This window comes from Triticum urartu, chromosome 7A (assembly GCF_056163025.1).
Source record: "Triticum urartu cultivar PI428250 chromosome 7A, HENAU_Tu73, whole genome shotgun sequence".
NCBI classification, from domain to species: Eukaryota; Viridiplantae; Streptophyta; class Magnoliopsida; order Poales; family Poaceae; genus Triticum; species Triticum urartu.
The window spans coordinates 622,154,626-622,179,307 of NC_141879.1; the positions used below are offsets into that span (position 1 = coordinate 622,154,626).

At 45.1% G+C, this 24,682-nt stretch overlaps 1 protein-coding gene, 1 long non-coding RNA gene and 2 other non-coding genes across 4 annotated transcripts; 1 reads left to right on the forward strand and 3 right to left on the reverse strand.

Annotated features, from left to right (window-relative positions):
* Window positions 1-2,418: 2,418 nt before the first annotated feature.
* LOC125521431 (uncharacterized) lies at window positions 2,419-6,699 on the reverse strand. The gene is made up of 7 exons (XR_007289271.2): window positions 5,848-6,699; window positions 4,850-4,930; window positions 4,470-4,669; window positions 4,049-4,150; window positions 3,791-3,979; window positions 3,571-3,678; window positions 2,419-2,723 (listed from the first exon to the last, which is right to left on the reverse strand). It is a non-coding gene; the product is annotated as an uncharacterized LOC125521431 (long non-coding RNA).
* A 150-nt stretch (window positions 6,700-6,849) lies between these two features.
* Window positions 6,850-8,999, forward strand: LOC125524485 (putative protein phosphatase 2C 59). The gene is made up of 8 exons (XM_048689533.2): window positions 6,850-7,084; window positions 7,389-7,516; window positions 7,644-7,742; window positions 7,866-8,024; window positions 8,140-8,226; window positions 8,304-8,395; window positions 8,480-8,554; window positions 8,644-8,999. The coding sequence occupies exons 1-8, from the start codon at window positions 7,038-7,040 to the stop codon at window positions 8,824-8,826; spliced, it is 870 nt and encodes a 289-aa protein (XP_048545490.2). The 5' UTR covers window positions 6,850-7,037; the 3' UTR covers window positions 8,827-8,999.
* Window positions 9,000-10,869: 1,870 nt separating this feature from the next.
* LOC125526198 (small nucleolar RNA snoR128) lies at window positions 10,870-10,960 on the reverse strand. The gene has a single exon (XR_007291614.1). It is a non-coding gene; the product is annotated as a small nucleolar RNA snoR128 (small nucleolar RNA).
* Window positions 10,961-23,486: 12,526 nt separating this feature from the next.
* Window positions 23,487-23,577, reverse strand: LOC125526197 (small nucleolar RNA snoR128). Its single transcript, XR_007291613.1, has one exon. It is a non-coding gene; the product is annotated as a small nucleolar RNA snoR128 (small nucleolar RNA).
* Window positions 23,578-24,682: the final 1,105 nt, after the last annotated feature.

Below are 24,682 nucleotides of genomic sequence, written 5' to 3' on the forward strand. Positions count from 1 at the left end.
GAGGATCTGGAATCGGGTCGGCGCATAAGTGGCGCTCATGAGCGACTCTCAACGTTGACAAAGGGAAAGTACCTCTTCTTCCCCTGTGTGTCGATTATTTCATGAGCATGATAGCGATGAGCGATTGTGTGTGGATAGAGGACATCAACTTCTCAATGCCAAATGATGATGCAGAAGATGTCATGGGGGTGTTTGGCAGTATCGGTAGGAAGAGGGAGAAAAGGTCAGCCCATTACGCCGTAGATGAGGTTGTTGCCTCAGCGATGGCACAGGAAAGTGAAACATTTGATGCGATGGCAATGATTAGTCGTAGCAACTACTAGAAGTGCATCAGGGAGCACAACTATCACAATGTGAAGAAACCCTCCAACTGGATACTCAAGCCACCCACACACCAATAGTGTGTGATTCATGAATCTTACAACCGGTGCATGTGGGATTTTGTGAACATGCGGAGCGCCTTGCCCCAAGAAGTATGGATTTTGGGGGAGGAAGTGACCACAGGATGTTATCTTTGCATGTGCTCATGTTGACAGTGGATGATGTTTGTTTTCCATATGCTTCTGAATGGTGTTTAATCAAGGAATTAACTATGTGGTATGGTTGTACTTCAGATGATTTTAGATGTATGTTTGTCCAATTCACGTGCAACTTTTATCTGATTTCAAATATTATCATGTTATGACTGGGGGTACGAAGCACGATCTCCCAAACAATACATGGCTACCCTAAAGTGGTTTCAGCCCTCTCCAAAATACTTCGGGTGGGCATTTTTCTCAAGTCCTGCCCCACTCGAGAAGTGATGATGTTTACTATTGCTCTACCTTAGAGCTGCTCCAATCGAGACCTCAAATCATCTTCATATATCTGGATAGACAGTCTAAATGTTGCCGAACATGAGAGAGAGAGAGAGAGAGAGAGAGAGAGAGAGACTCTTCAGCCAAAGCCAACAAATCCATCAATTTGTCCGGATGTTCAAAAACCCTCAAATCCAGCTCATATGTGAGAAGGAAATGGGATGTCCGGAAAGCCAACCACATTGGACCCAACCCATCCTATACCATTGTTTTCTTGTTTTTTTTCATTTCTCTCTTTCTTCATCTCCCCAATCATATGACAATTTGAGAGAACAGTTGCGTGCATAATTTGGGATTTGAAATGGATTGGTCGTGTTTGTGGGCAAAAAAGATAAAATTAGCCCAGTCCGATCGAAGATGTTCCTAGTCATTCTTTTTTTCCTGCAAACAAACAAAGCATGTAGTACTACTATGTTATTGCACAAGACATGTTTTTTCTTGTGCATTTCTGTTTTTTTTTAGAAATTGTTCATTCAAATCACGAATCAGTACAGAATAGGTGACTCTGACAAGCACACTGAAACGCAAAAACAAAGGACCATGAACACCTAGAGTACCCTAAGACAACCATAACACAAGAAGATCTCCGGAGCCCTGTGTCATCATCCCTGAATCTTGAGAGAAGACGCCTGCAGCAGAAGGATATGCAACCAGTCGCAAACAGGTCATCATCTTCGACCACGGTACAATTGCCGCCATGCTGCTTCCTTCTTTTTTGACACCAGCGATGAAAGTGCATGGACATCAATCCAACACACCTGCAACAGCCGTCGTCATCTTTGGCTTTGAGTACCGCGAAAAGTGTCCCTTCCGAAAGGAAGAGAACTCGAGTCGTACGATCGGTCCAGCACCGCGGCCGGGCCATCCGCCCGGGCAAAGCAAGATCTCCCACCAGCATCAGCGCAGAGGAAGGAGAAGAACAGCAGCGGCAAATCGTACCAACAAGGAAGAAGAAAGGTCTTCGTCTCCCTACCTCCATCGCCCATCTCAGGATTCAAACGGACAGTGCCGATGGACCTCCAACCACCATAGCCCGCGACCTCGACGAGATTCGGGGATCCCCAACACCACTGGCTCCTAAACGAAGACAAAAGCCTTGCCTGACCACGAACGGAGCCTAGAGAAACTTATTCCGACGCGACACCACCGCAACGGCCTCGGCGGCGTCTCCCTCAACCCTAACCCTACCACACATCAACCTAGTGAACAGACCTGAGGTTCCCCCTCCCTTCCGCCATCGGAGAGAGAGGGAACTGGCGGCGTCACCGGCGGCGCGCAAGGGACCCCTAGTCGCCTCCTTGATCTCCTCGAGCGATCCAATTTTTCCGGGCGTGCGGTTTTCGCTTTGACCCTTGTGCATTTCTGTTGAGAACTAGAGGGAGCAGTCGGCTGCTCCCTAGCGTTCCCTGGCAGCCCTCCCAAAATAGTAATTTTCTGTCCCTCCTATCCAGAATAGGAAAGTACCTGGCCCCCGCTCCTGATTCCTTGCACCCAACCATCGAGCCGCGGAACTCACCTGATCCTCCCTCCCCCATGTGTTTCCCTCCTCCAACCCCCCCCCCCCCCCCCCCCCGCGCGGGCGTCTCCTTTTCTCCCCACCAAATCGCCCAGCCCCATCTTCTTCTCTCTCCCAAGCCACAAAGGGACAACTCCCAGATCCAGAAAACTCTCCACAATCCTCCAATGGTGGCTGGTTTAGGATTTGTTCTCCGGGCAATTCATATTGACTAAGGGTAGAAGAAGCACAAAAAAAGGTCAGATTTAACTTTCACTTTCCCCCATGGTTGTGTGCTTCTTTCATCCCTATCCCCTGGCTTACTGAAGAACACAAGCCTCCCTTTCTCTTTCCCCATGATCTGTATAAGGCTGCAGTTTGAAAAAAATGTGTAAGAGCATGTACTGGATGAAAAAACAGAAATACAAAGTTGCACAGGTGCTGTTAATTGCTGCAAATGTTAGATTTTCTGCCTAATTGATTTGATGGGTTTGTTGTTCTACTTAATAAGTTGGTAGAAACACAAGTATGTTTACTGGTAAAGCAACTTGCTTGGCCTGTTTTGAGCAACTGTAGATCGTAAGCAAGGTGTGTGTGTAGATGTTTCGGCAAGCTTCAAGCCCTATTTGGACAAATCCAGGAGTGTTGTGCAAAGACTGGTTGTTTTAAGCAAGTTAAGTGTTATGGTTAGGCAACTTACATGTTAAGGTTGAGCAAAAAGGGTGGGGAGTCAATGTAAAAAAAGGCTGGTTGAAGGAAAATAATGGTAGGCAAGTTTGAGGGTTTGTTTGGGCAAAATTAGGACAAATGTGAAGCAAGAAATACCGGTATGGTTATTATGAAGCAAAACTCCAGAAGTTTTTAGCCAGATAAGTGCTATGTTTTAGGCAACTTACATGTTATGTTTAAGCAAAGGACGAAAATGATGTGTAAAAAAACTGGTTGCAAGAAAACAATGGTAGCCAAAGTTTTAGGGCTTGTTTCATGCAAATTCAGTAGTATTGTGAATCAAACATGAAACTGGCATGGGTATTCTTCTGAAGCAAAATTTCAGGTGTTTTCGGCAACTTTGGTGATATGTTTAGGCAACTTACATGTCATGATTAAGCAAGAAAGAAATGAATGTAAAAAAAAGCCGGTTGAAGAAAAATAATGTTAGGCAAGAAAGGATTACTACTATGCAACAAATGTTTTCATATAGAGATGGATTTATGGTACCTGTGTCAGAAATTGACTGAAAGTGACTTGAGCTTGGCCTTGTTGAACATGTACAAGAAGTTTATTCAGCTTGAAAAGCCTTGCAGACGATGCCTTGTTTCTCTTATCCTAGAAGAAAAATACAACAACAGATGAAACATGTGTATTTCCTGGACAGTTAGGCAACTTGACAGCAGAACTTGGGCAAGTGTTGATCAAAAGTGAAGCGACTGTGTATTACCTCGTTAGATCCGGTCTTTTGACGTTTTGCTTTTGATGGTTGTTCCACAGCAGTGTCTTTCTCAACATTTCCATCACCATCTGTGGAAACACTCGGATTGTTGTTGATGTCTAGCGGACATTTGCCACGGGCAGCAATCTTCTCTCTTCCCCGATGCTGGTACCCAATAAAGGGTGTGCTTCTCTAGCCCTGCAAAAAGAACACGCAACAAGTTAAAAGAACACACAACAAGTTTATTGAATCTTTTTTCTGACACACCTCTTGATGATATTCAATCGCATGCGAGGGATTAGCATCACGATTAACTGCATGATGATCTTCTTGAATGCCCTTTTTGCTTGATCCATCCATTAGTTCCTACTACACAAAACGAAAAAGAGTGCATTCAGATGACTTTCTGGATATCGTCTCTCGGATACCGCCAACTCACATACCAATTCCAAGCAAGTAAAACCAAAAAACCAGGCAAATAGCCTTCCAATGCGCACCAAAAAATAACAAAAACAGCACTCATCCGAGGCCTCCAATACTGAACTTGCTTACGCATGATGCTTTCGAGATTTTTTTACTAAGTTGCCACGCATTCACATCACATGATACATACCTTGGAAAACTCATGATCATCCAGCCTTAGCAAAAAAAAGGGGCGGTGGAAACTACTAAGTTTACGCATATTTACCTCGTTTTTGCCTGTCCTCCGCCGTTTTGGCTTCGATTCCTCCTCTTACATGATATCCTTGCCTTCTAAATCAGCATCTGGTGCACTGGTATTACTATCTATGTATGATGGGCGCTTCCCGCGATAGATGATCTCTTTAGTGCGCATACACTTATAGACAATTACCGGCATGTTTTGTTGCTGTGGTGGGCGTACCTACGCTGAAAAAAATGATGCTTGTTTGTTTAGTAAAAAATAGTCGCATAACTCGAACATGATAACACCACCGCCCCGTCCCACCCCCATATTCATCTTGAAAAAACACTAGTAAAAAAGGAACAACACCGCCCCTGTGCCACCCCTGCCACCTGTTTTATTTCAGCCCGAGAAAAAGCGGTTACCTCTATTTCATGTACACCCTGTTGGGTTGCTTGTGCGACCTGACCGTCACTTTTTTTTGCTTGTCTCAGACATTGTTGATGCTGCAAAAACACAAAAGGATATCAGGGAAATGAAAAAAAATATAAAAATTATTAGCCACATATACAATTTCTTCTGCTTGATGAAAACTTGTCTGCTTATAGCACTATATTTGCCTGTTTCATGGCTCAAAAACTTGCTAGAGCTTGCTGATGTGCCATCCTACCTCAATCCCAAAATCTAAAAATGACTTAAGCAACAAATAAAAAAGTGACAAAACAGACCAAACACCCACACCCCACCCCCTGGTACTCAACACTTTAGCAAACACAATATGAATTACCATGAATTATGGATCGCAAAGTCAAGGCAACTCATATATTGACTTATGGCAAATTTCTACACCAAAAAAATAACCTCACACAACATAAATTAACCTGCCAAAAATCCACATCATATTGGCAACTCAAATTAACATGGGCACTCTTGTCCGAAGACTCCCCAGCCTCTCTAGATTCGGCAACTCAATTAACGTTAGTTAGGCAACCCCTAACAAACTTGAAGCAACTCATCAATCCCACCAACAACAAAAAATCTACACAATCCCGTAGCAACTCAAATTAACATGAGTCAGGAAACTCTTACACAAATCTCAGGCAAAATCCCAAAATCTCCAAGCAACTAAATTAACATGAAAAATAGACATGAGTCAGGCAACTCCTACACAAATCTCAGGCAAATCACATACTCAATTCGACTGAATTAACATGAGATGCACACAACGGATCCGCCCACTGGGCTCGGAAAAATGTTTGGGAAGGGACAACAATGAACTAGGGCCTCCCTTCTCTGCGCGCATGATCACCTCTCCCCCTCCCTGTGCCCATGAATCCTAAACGCATCAACGAACTAGGGCCACCACTATCCCCGAGCAGAAATGGAACCGTGAAAAAAGGGCGGGGAACAACGTGATTCTTACCTCAGAAATTCCGTGGCAAGTCCCCTCGCCGGAAATGCAGCGTCGCCGGCGACCTTCACCCCGCACCCCTTGGCGGATTGGAGACAGAGCACCGCGGCAACCTTCACCCGCTCCACCTCTCTTCTGCAGTCCCCGCGCGCACCACCGCAGCCTCTCGCGCCTCCGCCCCGCGCGCGCGCTCAACCACCACCCGCGACCTATGCGGCAACCGGCTGGCGCTCCAATTTCTGCGGCGGCGATGCAATCCACGACGGCCGAGCGAGATGTGCGGGGAAGAAGGGATTAGGGGAACAGCACCGAGGAGTGGGTGTAGTGGTGGGCCCTCCCCAAGTTGATGGTTGTCGTAAGAGGGACGCCGAGCCGACGAATCTTCTCCGACAAAAAAAAACCCTGGGTCACGATCCCGCGTGTGTGTTGCGATCGAACGGTTCTCAGGGTGCGTGCTCGAGCGAGCAAACGAGCATCCGACCACTTTTTAGGATTTGGGAATGGTAAAAGGCTAGCCACGAATCAACAATGCCGCGAGAAGTTCGTCACGGCACCAAGCAAAGAAACACCGACGTGTGCACGGACCGGTCAGGTCAGGGCAGTACTCCTGGTACCATTATTGGGCGCTCTAACGTGTACCGCACCGCAAGCGCACACGTGTCGCCCATCCAGAGACGCACGCTTTCCTCTCGCCATGCCACGTGCATGCGAGCGCCTCGTGTCCACGACCTAATCCGCGAGCGCCACCGCCCCGATTCGATTCGCCGACGGCCGGCCGGTCGAGCCGAGTCACGAAACCAAAACCAACACGAAGAGGCGCGGGGAGAGACGACGGTGTCCATGATGATGGGATGGGGGCGAGAGATCCAAGAAAAGCCGTCGACTGCAAGCACGGGCTCTCCCGACGCGTCCACGGCATTGACCCCGCCCCCTTTCCCTTTCGCGCGCCGCCACGTGCCCCCGCACGGCACCGCCCATCGACTTCCTCTCCCCGCCACCGCACGCGGCCCGCCACCCTTTTAGCCGCACGAGCTCCTTGAGTTTCTGCCTCCGATTTCTCCTCTTCGTTCCTTATTTACGAGCGCCAGGGCCTCCTGGGACCATTGGTTCTTCTTCTTCCCTCGTCGCTGCCTGCCATCGCCGGCCGTGTTGCGCTTGCGCGTTGAAGAGGAATCCGGCCGGCCGTCGTCCTCCTCGATTCTATGGGGCACCGCGGGGACACCAAGCCTGTCAGTGGCGGCGGGTTCAGGTACGTCGTGCGCGCTCCTGCGATTCTTTTCTTGGTGAACCGTGGATGTGGTTGACGTGGTGGACGCCGCCGCCAATCGCCGTGGCCGTCTCTGCGCGCCGTTCAGTTTTCAACTTCTGATGATCATGCATGCTGGAAATGGCGAAGAAGTCTTAGCATGTCTAGAAATTTTGTTCTTGCTGATGTTATGGCATGTTATAACATTCTAGTGACGATGGTGATTAATTGTGAAATGTATCTAAAGGATTTTAGCTCGGATCATTGTTCTGTGTGATTGGTGTTAATTTGTTTTCCATCGTGGCAGTGAGAATGGCAAGTTTAGCTATGGTTATGCGAGCAGTCTAGGGAAAAGATCTTCCATGGAGGACTTCCACGAGACGAGAATCGATGGCGTCGATGGAGAGACCGTCGGATTGTTCGGTGTTTTCGACGGTAAGATAATATGCGGCCCGGTTCAGAAGAAACTAATCGTATTGTGCAAATAAGCATTTTGGGTTCAGAGTTATCAGCAAACTGCCTTATGCAGCATCGATGGCTAATAACTGATCTGTCACCGCAGGCCATGGTGGAGCTCGAGCCGCGGAGTTCGTCAAGCAGAACCTTTTCAGCAACTTAATCAAGCACCCAAAGTTCTTCACCGATACCAAGTCCGCTATTGGTACTGCTATATATTTCCCTGAATTAGACATTAGCATTCTCTTGATCAGAACACATTGCAGAACATATAATTAGTTAATTGGGCACTGATGTTTCAGTCACTGAAATATTCGTTCCTCTGCAGCTGAAACTTTCACCCATACGGATTCAGAGCTCCTGAAGGCCGATACCACCCACAACCGAGATGCAGGGTCGACGGCCTCCACGGCCATTCTCGTTGGCGATCGCCTGGTGGTGGCAAACGTTGGGGACTCTAGGGCGGTCATTTGTAGAGGCGGTGATGGTAAGCTCCCAGCGACATCATTTTGGGATCACATTTCCCAGCTCCCTCCGGTTCCAGTTGTGCATATCTCTGTTGTTTGCCTGAATCATGACCCTCGTTCTTTTCAATTGTTCAGCTATAGCCGTGTCAAGGGACCATAAGCCTGACCAGACAGATGAAAGGCAGAGGATAGAGGACGCCGGAGGTTTCGTGATGTGGGCAGGTCAGTGTCTTAGACTACTGGTTGCCTGTTCGGCGCTGAATCTTGGGCTCATTGTTCAGTGGCAATGTAATCTGCAGGTACATGGCGTGTGGGCGGCGTGCTTGCTGTTTCTCGGGCATTTGGTGACAAACTGTTGAAGCAGTACGTGGTTGCCGATCCAGAGATCAAGGTTCGTATCTATTTTCAGAGTTCTCCAACCATGTCACCAAGACAGAAACATTGTTCCCTGACATGAGATTTTGAAACACAACAGGAGGAGGTGGTCGACAGCTCCCTGGAGTTCCTCATCCTGGCGAGCGACGGGCTGTGGGACGTCGTGACCAACGAGGTAAACGCATCACTAATCCCTTTACAGGCTGAACTGACATCACAGCTAGCAAGAAGCAGAGTTCTGAGATGACTTGCCCTGTTTACCAGGAAGCCGTGGCCATGGTGAAGCCGATCGTGGACTCACAGGAGGCGGCCAAGAAGCTCCTCGTGGAGGCGACGCGGAGGGGAAGCGCCGACAACATCACCTGCGTCGTCGTCCGTTTCCTGGACCAGCAGCCCCCGGCGGCGGCCACCAACAGATCCCCAGCCCCTGTCGCACCGGGCAAGTGAACATTCCTCCTCGAAGCGCGTAGGTGTTCGCAGGGCAATGTGGTGTGCAAGCAGTGTGTCTGATGATGTAGCCCTTCGCATGCGTGTTTATTTGCTTCACTCCAGTCTACCGATGCCTGTACTGATCATGTATGTTCTCAGCTGTTCTCATTTCAAATTTCAAGTTCTTTAAATGTGCGGCTCCGACCAGGCGGTGTGTTTGCACAGCACAATGCTAATTCTGACGAGAAAACCGTCGATAGAAATGAAAATGTGGACAAGATGCTAAAGCCAAAAAAATCATATAAACATGTTAACCCCAAAAAAGATGATATGAGAAGAAAAAATATCACAGTGGGGATGAAAGAACTGCTCAGGTTTCTGTTAGAAGGTTCACAGGACACTTGACCAGACCGCTTGCTCTGTATTCTACCTTGCTCTGCTCATGCTTGGAAAAGGGTACAATGCCATTCAGGTATCTGGGGATTCCTCTCTGCCTTGCCCAAAGTTTGATTAAACGGGACTGCTCATTTTCATGGAACTACTGGAAGACTGCAATTTGTTATGTTGTACTCCCTCCATCCCAAAATAAGTGTCTCGAACAAGATCGAGACACTTATTTTGGGACGGATGGAGTATTATCTTCTCTGCCCACCTTTCTTTATAAGTCCCATCAAACTTCAAAAAGGAATCAAAGAGTTTGACAAATATAGAAGGCACTGTCTTTTGGGTTGAGAAGGGCATGAGCAAATGCACTAAATCCCTTTGCGGCTGGGACCTCGTTTATAGACCCAAAGATGAAGGAGGTTTGGGGATCTTGAATTTGAAAATCCATAATAACTCCTTACTTCTGATTTTCTGAAGAACATTCACAAATTCATTAATAAACAGGAATATCCCCTGGGTTAATTTAGTTTGGGAGGTCTACTATCAGAATGGCCCTCCCTCTGCTCGAAACAACAACTGTTCCTTTTGATGGAGGTACTGCTTGAAATTATTAAACACCTACAAAGATATTGTCACTCACCCCTTTCATTCTGGGGTGATGGAGGGATAGTACCGTTCGAGCTTTTTTTTCATGCTTCTTCCGGCGGTCTGGAGAAAGCAGCAACCGATAGGACTTTACTAATCCTCCCTTCCTTTCAGGAAGAATGTGAAATTCTTTTTCCTTAAATGTGGTAGAAATTTCTTCTGGTTTGGTAAGTGGACGGATTATTCAGTTCTCCAAGAAGAATGGCCTCATCTGCACTCGTTTGCACTCAACAATCTAATATCTGCTAGACATATATATCCTAATTACCAAAGGTCTGAAAGATTGATCTGTCTGAAGAGGCCTATGAACAGTAACAGCAGTTACAAGAAAAGAGGGTGAATTGGCATGACAGTAGTCGGAAGGATTATTGGGCATCAATTGAACATTTTTCTCCACCGCTGAATACCAAATGGTTATGGTCTTTATGCTGTCAGCCTTTTCCAAAGAAATGGTCCTCATGCTGTCAGCCTAAACATAAAAGTGTTCTTCTGGCTGCTTTGAATAACAGACTAAATACTAGGGAATTCCTTCAAAGAAAGAATTTCTTCATTGAGCACATGTATCATATGTGTTAGGTACTTAGGTGTCCTATGATTATGCTACCATTTGTTGGAAATACATCTGCCCCTGATCGAATCCTCCTGTTGGAGTTGGTCAGTTTCACAATGTCATTGTTCATTTCAGAGACCTTTTGAATGCACCTTTCTTCCAAAGAAAGAGACGCCATCAATTTGAAGCCTTGGTGGCTTTCATTAGGGTCTCTGGGTCCTTCTCTCCTAGCTGTACATTATCCTTTCTTTCGCTCTCTTATGTACTACTCCATGTTCTTTTCCTCTTTAAATTGTACATTCATTTGAAAATCAATATATCATGTTCTCGTCTGTTTCAATTGGCATGTTTTAATCTTCAAATTCTATTTGTGTTGGTATACTGAATTAAACGGGAAGATTTATTTGCACAATGCTAAATCCACAAAAAAACGTCAACAGGTATTCTAGTAACACAAAAAAAACTGCAATGGGGATGTGGAGTTGCTCGGGTAACCGCTCAGATGGAAATGGTATTTCCCAGACTCATCAAGCAGGGATCTGCTTTCAACTCTGAAAGATCTCATCACCGCAAAAAAAATCCACCACCCATTAACACTGATACAGAACTGAACTGAAAATACAGAACAGTAACATAATATGGATGAATCTGAAGGGCATGATGTATCGGCTCAGACTACGTTTAAGGTCTTCAAGGCGGATGAAAACCCGTCGTTAAGACGAGCGAACTGTTGACGCTCAAAAGTGGCACGATCATAAAGCAGCATGCCGGGGCGAAAATCTTGCCGGGGTAAAATCTTGCCGGTGTGAAAGCTTGCCGGTGTGAAGGCTTGCCGGCGTGGAAAGCTTGCCGGCACAGAAAGATCGCCGGTGTGGAAGCTTGCCGGTGTGAAATCTTGCCGGGGGAGAAACCTTGTCAGGGAGGAACCCTTGCCGGAGTACAAACCTTGCTGAAGTGAAACCTTGCCGGTGTGAAAGCTTGCCGGGTAGAAACATTGCCAGTATGGAAAGCTTACTCGGATGGAAAACTTGCCGGGTTGGAGGCTGTGATAGTCAATCGGACGAGAAGTTGAAGATGGGCTCAAAAGGTTATTCAGATAATCTCGAATGGAAAAATGTTCTACACGGAAGTTGTGCATCTCGTCGAAACGGTTGATTTTGGTATAAAAATCGTTCCAATCCGAGTTCGTATGCAAAAGTTATAGCTATCGGAGTGCAGCCCTGTCACTAGGCGAGATGTGGCGCGCCCCACCAGACATAGGTCTGATGGGTAGCGCGAGCGAACAGGTGTTCTGCGTGACCGTTTTGGCCCAGAAGAAGGCCTCAAATCGAAAAATGTTCAACATGAAAGTTGTTCATCTCGTCGAAACGGTCAAGATTGCTTTTGGGCTCGTTTCCATCCGAGATCGTTTACCACCACAAAAAGGACCAGCAAGGTGCAGCCAGTTTAAACCGAACAGTTTTGGAAAGTTCGGACAAAATCAGTCCGAATTTGACTAGGGTTTTGAACGTGAATTGATGTAATTTTCTTGTAAGGAAAGCCTAGATAAATCCTTTGCTTGTATGGGAAGTCCAGCCGCCTCTTATATATGTTGGGGGTGACGGCCGATTGAAACAACACCAATCGAACCAATCAATCTATTACACTTTTGTGTTCATCTATCTTTATCCCCTATCCTTGTATCTTTCCTTCTCGTTATTCGTTCGTTCTTCGCATTGGAGGGCAGCGATCCACGAGGCTCTAGGGGCGAGTGAATCGACCTAGGGCAGCCCATAGCTGCCGCACTCCCTGGCGGGGTCCCTCCCGGGCGTGTGGGGTTTCGGGTCTTCAAAAGCGCCCGCTGACTGTCTTGCGTATCGCGTTGTCGGTCAGGTCTCCTTCAATGTGAGCTGCGGTGCATCACCCCCGGCGTCGAGGGTACACGTGACGTGTTTGTGTGTCAACACACTTTTTGGCGACTCCGCTGGGGAAGAAGCTTTGAACGGTCTCCAGTCCATTATTGCTACGAAGAGATCGTCATCAAGTTGCTGCAATCTACAAAGGTAATATGAATTCCCAATTCCCCTTTGTAGATGCAAATAATTCATATGTTGTTGCTGGATCACCTAATGAGCATAATGTATCGGCTAGCCCTAGTTTTATCAATCATGCATCTAATTATGCGCAAGGCCCGATGCAAAGCAATCTTCATGCTTCAAATTCTTATGATTTTAGCAACATACAACATATGTATCCAAACTCTCATGCATCGGCAACCCCACAAATACATATGCCGACGAACAACATGATGGGTTTGGTTAATCAATTTGAAACACCTCATGTTAAAATTTCCAATAGCATACCAGAAAGTGTTTCACCTTTTTATTCATCGGCAACTAATTTGCAATATGTGAATCCAACCTTGCCGATGAATGGGAGAATTGGCCATGCTACTACTAGCTATCCGGCCAGTTACTCTCAACCATCATATGCTACACCTCATGTTAGTAATTTTTCAGCACCGTATGCAACTGTAGATGTTCGTAATTCGGCCATGCATCTTAATGGTCATAGCCGAATAAATAAAATTTTTACAGGAACACATGTGCGGTCATCAAATATTGTAGCATATAATGCATACTCTAGGCAATTCAAGAATTTCGGCAACACTCACAAATTATTGCCGAAAGAATCTGAAAGTATTGCGGAGCAATCCCTTCCAGAAGCGGTTGTGGCTGCATTAAAAAAAAGCTTGGCACAAAACAAGAGAATTAGTGTTCTTTGCCTTGAACAATATGAAAAGGGGTTGTTTCCTGATTATGCTGCAATAAAGGCTAGAGTTTTGCAAGAAGATGAAACTTCATCAATCGATAGAATTGGCGAGAGAGCATATCGTTATACAGAAGTGCATACACCTCCACCTAGTACCATAGCATATTATACACCCCCTACACAGTTGCAAAATTTCGGCAACACTAACAGTTCATTGCCGAAATATCCTAAAAGCATTGGGGGGCAAACTACACTAGAGCGGGCTGAAATTGAGAGGGGAGTTAAAGCTTTGCGCGATAGGGTGCAAGTACTTCACCAAGAGAGAATTGATAGGGAATTAGCTCAAAGAAAAGAAGCCTTGCCAATTGATATAACCGGTGAAAAGAATGATGATTCGAAAACTAAAAGTGCTTCGGTTGAAAAGGCCGAATCAAGTTATATATATTCCGAATCCATCAATTCCAAAGAGGCAAACATTATTGAGAAAGGGCATGGAAAGCATAGCAAAGCGGCCATATTTGATTTTTCCAAAGTTAATGGAACCTACTTCCTGCCCTATGAGTTTCGTGCCAGAGAAATCGATGAACTTCAAGGACAAGAACAAGTAGCCGAACAAAGTTCGGCCGACAAAAAATTTTAGTGTAATGATGCACGGAATCAAGAAAAAGATGATGAAGAGGCATTGGGGAGCCATCCAAAGGCGGAGCAAGATATTGTTCAAGTCACACCACCATCGTGCTCTCCCAAAATATTTGAAGAGGTATGTTTAGCAAGTAATTTACCTATTTTCAGATTTGGTCAGGGACTTTATTGTTGATGCATCTATTAGAAAAATCCTCATAAGTAATTTTGAAAGACCAATGAAGAAGGGTAATTTACTTGTTAGCAATAAAGTTGTTATTGAGCATATCGGTCAACCCATTACGCCATTTATAAAGACCGATAGTGACTTATTATTACAGCCAAAGCTTTCCCCGTTGCTTTATCTAAAGTTCATATCTATTTGGGTAGCTTTGCTTATTTCATACTTGGCTTGCACTTGGTATCAATTGAGACATGTATGTTCTAACTATTTTCGTTTTAGAAATTTAAAGCCAAGGTTAAATTCTGTTGAGAAAACCGATGCTAGTATAATATCTTACCCAAAGACATCGGAAATAGAGTGCAAAACACAATGCATAGCCAAATGGTGTGGTGCAAAAATCTGAACCATTCGTTTGCTTAATTCCAAAGCCGTTCTCACATCAAGATCGGCTAGAAAATAAAAGGTTTGCCTTTAATTCAAACATGTGTAATAAAATCTTTGATTTGTTGTTGAGGAATGATTATATTAGAATTCCTGATCACCATGTTGAGCCATCTGTACAGGGACGAATGTATTGTAAGTTGCATGATTCGTCCAAGCATAATTTTGAGGATTGTAACATGTTTCGTCAAATAGTTAAATCGGCCATTGATAAAGAACGATTGAAATTTGTTGAGACACCAAGAGATGACCAGTCTATTCCGATTGTTCCCGATGGTAGAAAGTTTTTGCATCGGCTGCTTCAAGCCGATCCATTTGAAGAGAAGGTAAAAACTGCAGGTGATGGGATCAAGCTTTCAAGTAAAGAAGTTGTCGAAGAGCATAATGAACATAATCTTGAGGGCAAGAATTCCATCGAAGCTACAATGGAGACGCCAAGGACTGGGGGGCAGCAAGCAAATCCAATGATCGATGAAAGCAAACCAAAAGGAAACAAAGGCCGAAATAAGCGCAAGTGTAAGAGATCAAAAATCACCTTCGCTGAACTATTGGATAAATATCAAAAGAAGAGTGAAGAGAAGAATGCTTATCGGCCCAATCATGCAAAGAAACCAAGATCACCCCCAAGGCGCAAATATGAGGATCGGTATTGGCAAAGTGAGAATGTTAATGCAACATATTCATATCCTTATTTTGGGCCGCCAATGCCAATGCCGTGGATGCCTCCCTATGCTCATATAGATCCATATCCATCATGGGATAGGTATGAAAAAAGGGCACATTCTCCATCTTATTTTAGACCATCTCACCAATATTATGCAGCTCCGAGAAGATCAATATCTGAACAATCACATGTTAAAGACCGTTTCAATCATAAGGAATCGGTCTAGAGCTCAAGGATGAAGAAAGAGGTGGTCAAGCAAGTTTATCGTGTTAAAAGAGATGGTCGTAAGAGTGCAACTTCAGATTTGATCTCAAATATAAAAGAGCCAATTAAAGTGTTAACATTGGCTACTAAAGGCAATGAGACAAAGCAACCAATTATTGAGAGTCAAAGTGCCAAATCTGAAGAAAAGAAGTTGAGAGTGCATAAGGCTAAAAAGGAACTGCCATTGGTCAAAACAGAATCACAGCCGAGATGCCCACTCGGCTTATCGTATTGGAAAAAGAGGGAATTACACAAACTTAGTGCACAAGAACTTGAAGAAAGGAACATGGCATGGGTTCCCAAAGGAAGTGCTCAAAATAAGAATTATGTGCAAGCCTCCATTACAAGAAGTGCGGCAAAAGTGAAGAAGGAAAAGAGTAAAAACTATGAAGGACCAAGCCGAAGGTTTCAACATCTTTGGTCTACACATTATCCATATTCTTCAACTATGCCATTAACGCCTATGCCATGAAATTCGTCATCAGGTATGATTGGTAACCCTCAATGGGTTTATTTTAATCCATGGATGCAATATAATTTCTTACGCCATGAGAGGGTATTACCAAGTCACTATACATTTGATTAGCTGCAAGTTTGTTGCTGATCCAAAGGGCCGAAATACTTGATTTGTCATTTCATTTGTTTATTTCGGCTATATGTGCTTTGAATGAAGTTTACATGGTAATGGACGATATTTATCTATCGTCCTAAGAGTATGTCAATGCATGGCCGGTGTAGTATTCTAACATTGTCCTTAGTTTGATTGGAGAGCGAGACAAGGTACGTGCTCATGAAAATTTATATGTATACCTATATTATGATTGAATAGAGTTGAGACATCATGACCGATGTCATTGAATATATGCTACATAGACCAATCCATAGCTGCAGAATTGGTTGGTGGGCTTATACTTTGTTTGGATATGATTTGGCTTATGCATCTTTGAGATCTATAAGAGGCCAAATCATAGTTGATTTTGTTACTGAATATCGGATTAATGTCATGCATAATATTAATATTAGCCTTGTCTCTCTAGTACTATGGAGATTATGTATTGATGGTTCAATTCATAGCAATGGCCAAAGTGTTGGTGTTGTTTATATATTTCTTTATGGTACTATTTTTTGAAGCCTCGTGCCGCTTAGAATATTTTTATGCACGATTAATCAAGGCCGAATATGCATTGTTATTCGGATTGACTCTTTTACTTGCTATAGGTGCTATACATATTGAGGCTTTTGGTGATTCGTTATGAGTAGTGCAACAAATATCCAAGGGTTATCAATGTGTTTTGACGAATCACTTATAGTTTATCTTGGGGTATGTCTAGATGAAGAATTTACCTTGGGTTGCATTAAAATTGTTCATATATTTAGACATGACAATTGGAGAGAGTTGGCATAGCAAGCATCCGGCTACCATGTCCATCATGTTATATTGCATTTCTCTCAATAGCCGATGCTTAGTCTCGTCAACATAGGTAAGGCCGAACCGAAGTCCACAGCTTTGGCCACTAATGAAATTTTTATACAGGCGAAAGTAAGGATTGGAGAAAGTTTATTATTGATTGTCTACAAAATCCTAGCAAAAGGGTGAACAATATGGTTCGGAGGATGACATTGAGATACATATCTATGGAACTTTATCACCGGATTGTTAATGAAGCTGAGAAGGTTTGACCCAAGTTTGCATCAGAAAGTTCACACAAGACATGGCCGATATATGCTTATCGTCCTAAGAACATATAAATGGCCGATGGAGTGTTGACATCGTCCTTAGAACAAACTTGGTACAGGTATTTTTCGGCACGCTAGCTTTACCGAAAAACAGGGGGGCATGTGTTGACGCTCAAAAGTGGCACAATCATAAAGCAGCATGCCGGGGCGAAAACATTGCCGGGGTAAAATCTTGCCGGTGTGAAAGCTTGCCGGTGTGAAGTCTTGCCGGTGTGAAGGCTTGCCGGCGTGGAAAGCTTGCCGGCACAGAAAGATCGCCGGTGTGGAAGCTTGCCGGTGTGAAATCTTGCCGGGGGAGAAACCTTGTCAGGGAGGAACCCTTGCCGGAGTACAAACCTTGCCGGAGTGAAACCTTGCCGGTGTGAAAGCTTGCCGGGTAGAAACATTGCCGGTATGGAAAGCTTACTCGGATGGAAAACTTGCCGGGTTAGAGGCTGTGATAGTCAATCAGACGAGAAGTTAAAGATGGGTTCAAAAGATTATTCAGATAATCTCGGATGGAAAAATGTTCTACACGGAAGTTGTGCGTCTCGTCGAAGCGGTTGATTTTGATATAAAAATCGTCCCAATCCGAGTTTGTATGCAAAAGTTAGAGTTATCGGAGTGCAGCCTTGTCACGAGGCGAGATGTGGCGCGCCCCACGAGACATAGGTCTGATGGGTAGCGCGAGCGAACAGGTGTTCTGCGTGACCATTTTGGCCCAGAAGAAGGCCTCAAATCGAAAAACGTTCAACATGAAAGTTGTTCGTCTCGTCGAAACGGTCAAGATTGCTTTTGGGCTCGTTTCCATCCGAGATCATTTACCACCACAAAAAGGACCAGCAAAGTGCAGCCAGTTTAAACCGAACAGTTTTGGAAAGTTCGGACAAAATCAGTTCGAATTTGACTAGGGTTTTGAACGTGAATTGATGTAATTTTCTTGTAAGGAAAGCCTAGATAAATCCTTTGCTTGTACGGGAAGTCCAGCCGCCTCTTATATATGTTGGGGGTGACGGCCGATTGAAACAACACCAATCGAACCAATCAATCTATTACACTTTTGTGTTCATCTATCTTTATCCCCTATCCTTGTATTTTTCTTTCTCGTTATTCATTCGTTCTTCGCATTGGAGGGCAGCGATCCACGAGGCTCTAGGGGCGAGCGAATCGACCTAGGGCAGCCCATAGCCGCCGCACTCCCTGGCGGGGTCCCTCCCGGGCGTGTGAGGTTTCGGGTCTTCAAAAGCGCCTGCTGACTGTCTTGCGTATCGCGCTGTCGGTCGGGTCTCCTTCGACGTGAGCTGCGGTGCATCACCCCCGGCGTTAAGGGTACACGTGACGTGTTCGTGTGTCAACACGAACCTTGTTTTTCCTCATCGCCATTCATCCCTTCCGATTAACACTAGTCGGAGAAAAGACAGCGCAAACAGGAGAGAAGTAAACACCAAAAAGACTCATAGACTTGTTTCAAAAAAAAACTCGTAGATCCTTGAGATCTGCTTTGGCTCAGACTACTTCTAAGGTTTGCGACGCAGGCGTGAGCCAGCCGTTAAGACAAGCGAACCTTGTTTTTCCTCACCGCCGGCGCCGAGGACGGATCCCCATTGTTGTCAAAAAATGGAAAGAGCAAAAGTCGACCACGAAGAAGAAAACATCAAACAATGGGAAGAACTGAACATAGCCATTGCCCTGTGCTCGTTCATCATCAAGAGTCCGCCGCCGAGACCCGGCTACACCACACCGTCAAGACTCGTCGTCTTCCACTCGTAAGACCACGCACTCCACCTCAGGACCCCTCCAGCATGCACATGCTCCAGAAAAAGATGCACCAATGAGAGTAAACGGCACCTTGCACCATCATCGTCTGATCCCGAAGACCCGGATCTAGGTTTTCCCAGAGCGGCCTGGGCGGGAAGACGACGGCTGCAGCAACAATGCTAACAAAGAAACGACACAAAATGTCGTCATCAAATGGTCGGCGGGACAATTCCGGGCCTTAGTCCCCCCTTCCTGGAGGAAATTTTGTCAAATATGCTTATTTATCTGCTAATCACTCTAAATCCATCGGCTCTCTGATCACCGTAGCCTTTTCTATGTCATAATAAACTCATCTGCCCCCTCCCTAATATTTGGTTCATGCCCCGCCACTGCCGCCATCGTCCGCCATGAGCGAAGTTGGCATGGTTTTCACCACAGCCGCACCTCCCTGAACCCACAGTCGTCTTTCAATCTGCAAAACTCCAGAGGGCTGTGGATCTCCTGCATCAACTACCATATACATCGGAGAAAGCTTCAACGGCGATACTCCAAGAACCCGGGTACGGGATCCCTTGATCCGCCGCCCCATGCACCACCACATGAAGCCTCCTCGTGTCACATCGAGGGGATGCCACCGCCTCCATGTCCAGAGCCTTCACTCCAGGGACCTTGCGCCATAGATTTGGCACACCCCCAGCCGAGTCTGCCGTCCCCACATTGTCATTTTGAGATATTTATGCATGCAACATTTTTTCAATGCCTTTGCTATTCACAAAGGTGAGATGTAGGTATAGGACAAAAATCAAATGGAAAGATACATAGGTATACAAGGAGGAACATGTACATAATCCTCGTCTTAATAGATTTCCCTCATCAAGAGCATTTGCATTGATAGTTAGATATTAGAAAGAATCATAATTGATATCCACGTGACAAAAGCAGCCTCCCTATATGGAGGTCGGTAACAGGCTTTTGGAATGAGTACCATATGGGATCACAGAGAAGGTAATCCATGTCACAGGAGACCATAAAGAGTTGTTAGCACCAAAAAGTACAAACAGGCGCCGTACAGAGGGAACAAGGTTCCTACACGGCTACTATCACGCGGAAGGTACACCTACAAACTCCACGACAAATGGATCTTTCCGAGCCATCAAATTTTGGATGACACGAAAATCAAACAAGGTAGTTCTAACCATGGCGTTGTCGGGAAATCCTATGCTTAACTAAGAAGTCATTTCGGTCCCGATGCCTCTTATCTCTACATCTTCTCAACAACACTTTGGTTTTTCGATCAGTCCATGCTAAACTTAAGTAGACTTCCATCTACATATTTGATAGATCAAATCAAAACACTAAAATAAAGAGTTGTGTTACCAATGTGGATGAATGAGATGATGGATTTTGTTTATTCCTCAAGTGAAGATCGTACAGTAGTATATGGCCCATTTACTTGTACCGGTTTCCTTATTTATACCACCTTTTAAGTCTTTACACAATTCTTAAATGTTAGTTGGTGGTCTATGCTAGAGCAAGTATAATATGATGACATAGACGGGCTATAAGAGATGTCACATCGGATATGTAATTAGTTGGAGGAGAAAGAAGAAAAGTGGGTTATAGATTTACACACAGGCTCCAACACTTTTTGTGGAAGAGAAATATTACTAGTACAAAAATAGCCTTTGGCGGTGGTTGTCGTACATGGGCCACCGACGGTTCCTCATTTCGTATTAAAAGTCTATGTCACTAATACTCGCCGGAGCACAAGCAGTTTCCAAAACCACTTGTTCCTTTCTCATAGCACATGCGGTTCCTCCGTGGAGAAACCGCCTCCAATGATTTTCTTTTTCACACATGCAGTTTGTTCTTGACAACCGCCTGCAATACTCTACGATGTGGAGGCTGTTTGTCTCTTAGAACCGCCTACAATACTAATCAGATCATTTGTTCAAATTAGCTGTTGCAGCCACCATTCTACAAATAAATTTGGCAGCCAATACTCATACAACATCACATACAACTCAAGCATCGTATCACATCACATACAACTCAAGCATCATATCACTAACATAAACCCCATTGAAATGGCACAGGTATATGACAAAGATCAAAACTAGGACATTTGACAATGTATAGACAACAAATTTGAATGCAATAAATGAATCTATTATGAGTTATAACAATCACCGGTACTAAAACGTCACTAATCATGTTTCTACGAATAAGCATTTTAGGCTCAAAGTTACCAGCACAATGCGTTATGTAGCAGCGCTACAGGCATTATATACCAGGTCTGCTATAGGCATTATATACCTCCCTTAATATGAAATATAACCTTGAACAAAACACAATGCAGAACATATTTTGCTTAATTGGGCACTGAGTTTCGAATCCCTGAAATGTCCTCCTACGGCTGAAACTTTCACCCATACGGATTAGGAACTCCTGAAGCAATATGTGGTTACCGATCAAGAGATCAAGGTCCGTGACAATGATCCTATTCGTCTTCAGACTAATGGCTTGTGGCCCCTTCAACCATATCACGAGGACAACAACATTGTTAGTTGATACGGTACTACTCTGAGATTTGAAACATCTGCCGTCTGCAACAGGAGGTGGTCGACAGCTCTCTGGAGTTTCTCATCCTAGCGAGCGACAGGTTGTGGGACGCCGTGACCAACGAGGTAAACAAACTGTATTCATCCTTGCAACTGCTGGACTAACCTCACAGCTAGCAAAGATGCAGAATTCTGAGATAAACGCCCTGTTTACCAAGAAGCCGGGGCCATGGCGAAGCCAACCATGGACTCGCAGGAGGCGGCCAAGATGCAACGAAGAGGACGGCGGCGGACCAGCGGATCATGGCGTCGGAGGACGAGAACGAGGACGCGGAGGCGCCGGACGCTGACGGCGTGGAAGAGCCCGTCGGACCCCCCGGCGGGGCCGTGGTCATGGCGATGGTCACGTCCGGCGACCCCCAGGTGTTCATCTGGAACGGCGACGACCTGGTCTGGCGCTCCGGCCCCTGGGACGGCGTCCAGTTCACCGGCACCTACTCCGACTTCACGTTCAGCTTCATCAACAACGCCCAGGAGGTAACGTACAGCTTCCACGTAAGGAACTCATCGCTCATGCACGCACGCACGCACACGTAGTACACTTCTCACGGCTCGCGACAAAATCACCTGCGCCGTCGTCTAACGTCCGTTTCCTGGACCAGCAGCCCCCCGGCGACCACCAACGGATCCCCAACCACTGTCGTGCCGGGGAAATGTTCAACTGAACTGAGTGTGTTGTGCAAGCAGTGCGTCTGATGACGTAGCCCTTTGCATACGTGTTTATTTGCTTCACTCCAGTTTACCAATGTCTGTATATGTTCTCAGCTGATTCCATTTCAAATTTCAATTTCTGCAAATGTGCATCTCTGTTTGCACAGCACGATGCTAATTCAGCCAAGAAAACCATCAATAGAAATGAAAACATGAAAAGGAAGCTAACCAAAAAATCATCTAAACATGTTAACGCAAAAAAATTATATAATAAAAAAATCGCAAGGGGGAACTGCACAGGTTTCTGTTAGAAGTCTGTAGGTTCACAGGGCACCTGACCAGACCACTTGCTCTGTCTTCTAACTGTGATTTCCCTCTAGTGCTATGATACCCTGATTTTTATGAGCTCAGGTTGAGGAGTTGGATCACCTGAAATCGTTGGTGGATGATTTGCCTTGGCCTCTGAACAAAGAGTCAACGGGACTGCTCATGCTTGTAAAAAGGGTACAATGCCATTCAGGTATTTGAGGAATATTTCATGCATATTATTCAAACGGTTCAAAGAAGATTAAACGGGACTGCTCATTTTCTTGGAACTACTGAAAGACTGCAATCTGCTATGGTGTATTATCTTCTCTGACCACCTTTTTTATGAGTTGCATCAAACTTAAAAAAACGGAGTAACAAAAAAGCTTGATAAATATACAAGGCACTGTCTTTCAGGTGAAGACATGAGCGCCTATGCCCTTGTTTGTAGACCCAAAGATGAAGGTTGGGGATCTTGAATTTGGAAATCCATAATAGCTCCTTCCAAAGAAAGATCGCAAATTCATTAATAAACAGGATAAAGAAATTGCCACTCCATGTTTGGGTCAGGGTGATACAATCTTCTTCTGATCTGATAAGTGGACGGATTATGCAGTTCTCCAAGACCAATGGCCCCATCTGCGCCCTTTTGGAATCAACAATCTAATATCTGCTAGGCACATCCTAAATGCCAAAGATCTGGAAGGTTGTTTTCACCTGCCTGTCTAAAGAGGCCTATGAACAATACTGACAATTACAGCATGACAGTAATCAGAAGGATTATCAGGCTGTTAATGGGCATCAATCTCTATTTTTGACATTTTTATCCACCACTGACTACCAAATGGTTATGGCCGAAACATGAAGTACTCTTATGGCTGCTAATGACATCACATCCTACTCTTCCCCGTAAAATAGGTTCACAGGGCATTCCTGTTGTGTCATGTTTTCATCTGTTTTGATTTGCAAGTTTTAATCTTCAAATTCCATTTGTGCATCTACAGCTGAAATACTGAAATAAAGATTTGTTTGCTCACCAGAATGCTAAATCCAGAAAGAATACCGTCAATAGACAATGCAAGTAACACCGAAAAAATAAATCTGCGGTGGGGATGAGGAGAGTTGCTCAGGTAACCGCTCAGGAGGAAATGGTATTTCCCAGACTCATAAAGCAGGGATCTGCTTTCAACACTGATAGATCTCATCATCGCAACGATATTGATGGAAACAATAAAACCAAAGGGATAAAAGAAGAGTGCTGAAAATATCTACAAAAGATCAAGAGCAGTGAATCTGAAAGGGCATGAATGAATCGGCTCAGACTACTTTTAAGGTCTTCAAGGCGGATTAGAACCCGCCGTTAAGACGAGCGAACCTTGTTTTTCCTCATCGCCGTTGATCCCCTTCGATAAATTAAGCACTCGTCGGACAAGAGACGACACAAACAGCAAAGAACTAAAACCCAAAAGACTGGTAGATCTTGAGATCTGTTTCGGCTCAGACTACTTTTAAAGGTCTTCAAGGCAGGCGTGAGCCAGCCGTTAAGACGAGCGAACCTTGTTTATCCTCACCGCCGGCGCCGGGGACGGATCCCCATTGCTGTGAAAGAAATGCAAAGTGCAAAAAGTCCAGAACGAAGAAGAAAACAGCCAGCGAACGATGAGAAGAACTGAACAGGAGTGAACTAAACGAGAACTCGAGCAAGATCTAGCTTCGAAGTCTCTTGGATTGAATGAGCTACCAAGAAGATACACTGACGAGGGCGGCCAGCAGGCGGCGCTGCGGTGATAGATGGAAGGAAACCTAGGAGGTGACGAGCTACTTATAGGGAGACGGTCCCGTGAAAGCCCTCGGAAGTTGGGGTTATTTCCATACATGCCATCTCATCATGGCCTAGGAATCCAGCCCGGTACGGCCCGTGAGCTGGCGTGGGTGGCACCAGAAGGCCCAGGAAGGCCCTCGTAAGACATTTCTCGAAAAAAAATGAGAAGAAAAAAACGCAAGTATATGTTTTTTTTAGAAAAGGAGGATGACCCCCGGCCTCTGCATCTGGGAGATGCATACGGCCATTTTATTGATTATTCTCGAGAACCTTACAAAGTGTTACAACAATAAGCCTGAATCCACCATCTAGGCAACATATGCTGATACTCCTATCCATATGATGAAGGGGTGATAGCTGAGCCACTACCCAGACCACTCACCTAATCTTAACATCGAAAGCCGGAATCCCCAGCCTAGCCACATACCGGGTCTGGGGCATAAACCGGTCTGACGCACTCACAGGTGTCGTCTCCATCATCTTTCACTGGTTCATC

What these genes read in the sequence shown, in the direction of transcription:
- LOC125524485 (XM_048689533.2), top strand. Translation starts at nt 7,038, where the DNA reads ATGGGGCACCGCGGGGACACCAAGCCTGTCAGTGGCGGCGGGTTCAG. An exon ending in CATTTGTAGAGGCGGTGATG is followed by an intron (nt 8,025 to 8,139) that starts GTAAGCTCCCAG and finishes TCAATTGTTCAG; the next exon opens with CTATAGCCGTGTCAAGGGAC. An exon ending in GGGACGTCGTGACCAACGAG is followed by an intron (nt 8,555 to 8,643) that starts GTAAACGCATCA and finishes CCTGTTTACCAG; the next exon opens with GAAGCCGTGGCCATGGTGAA.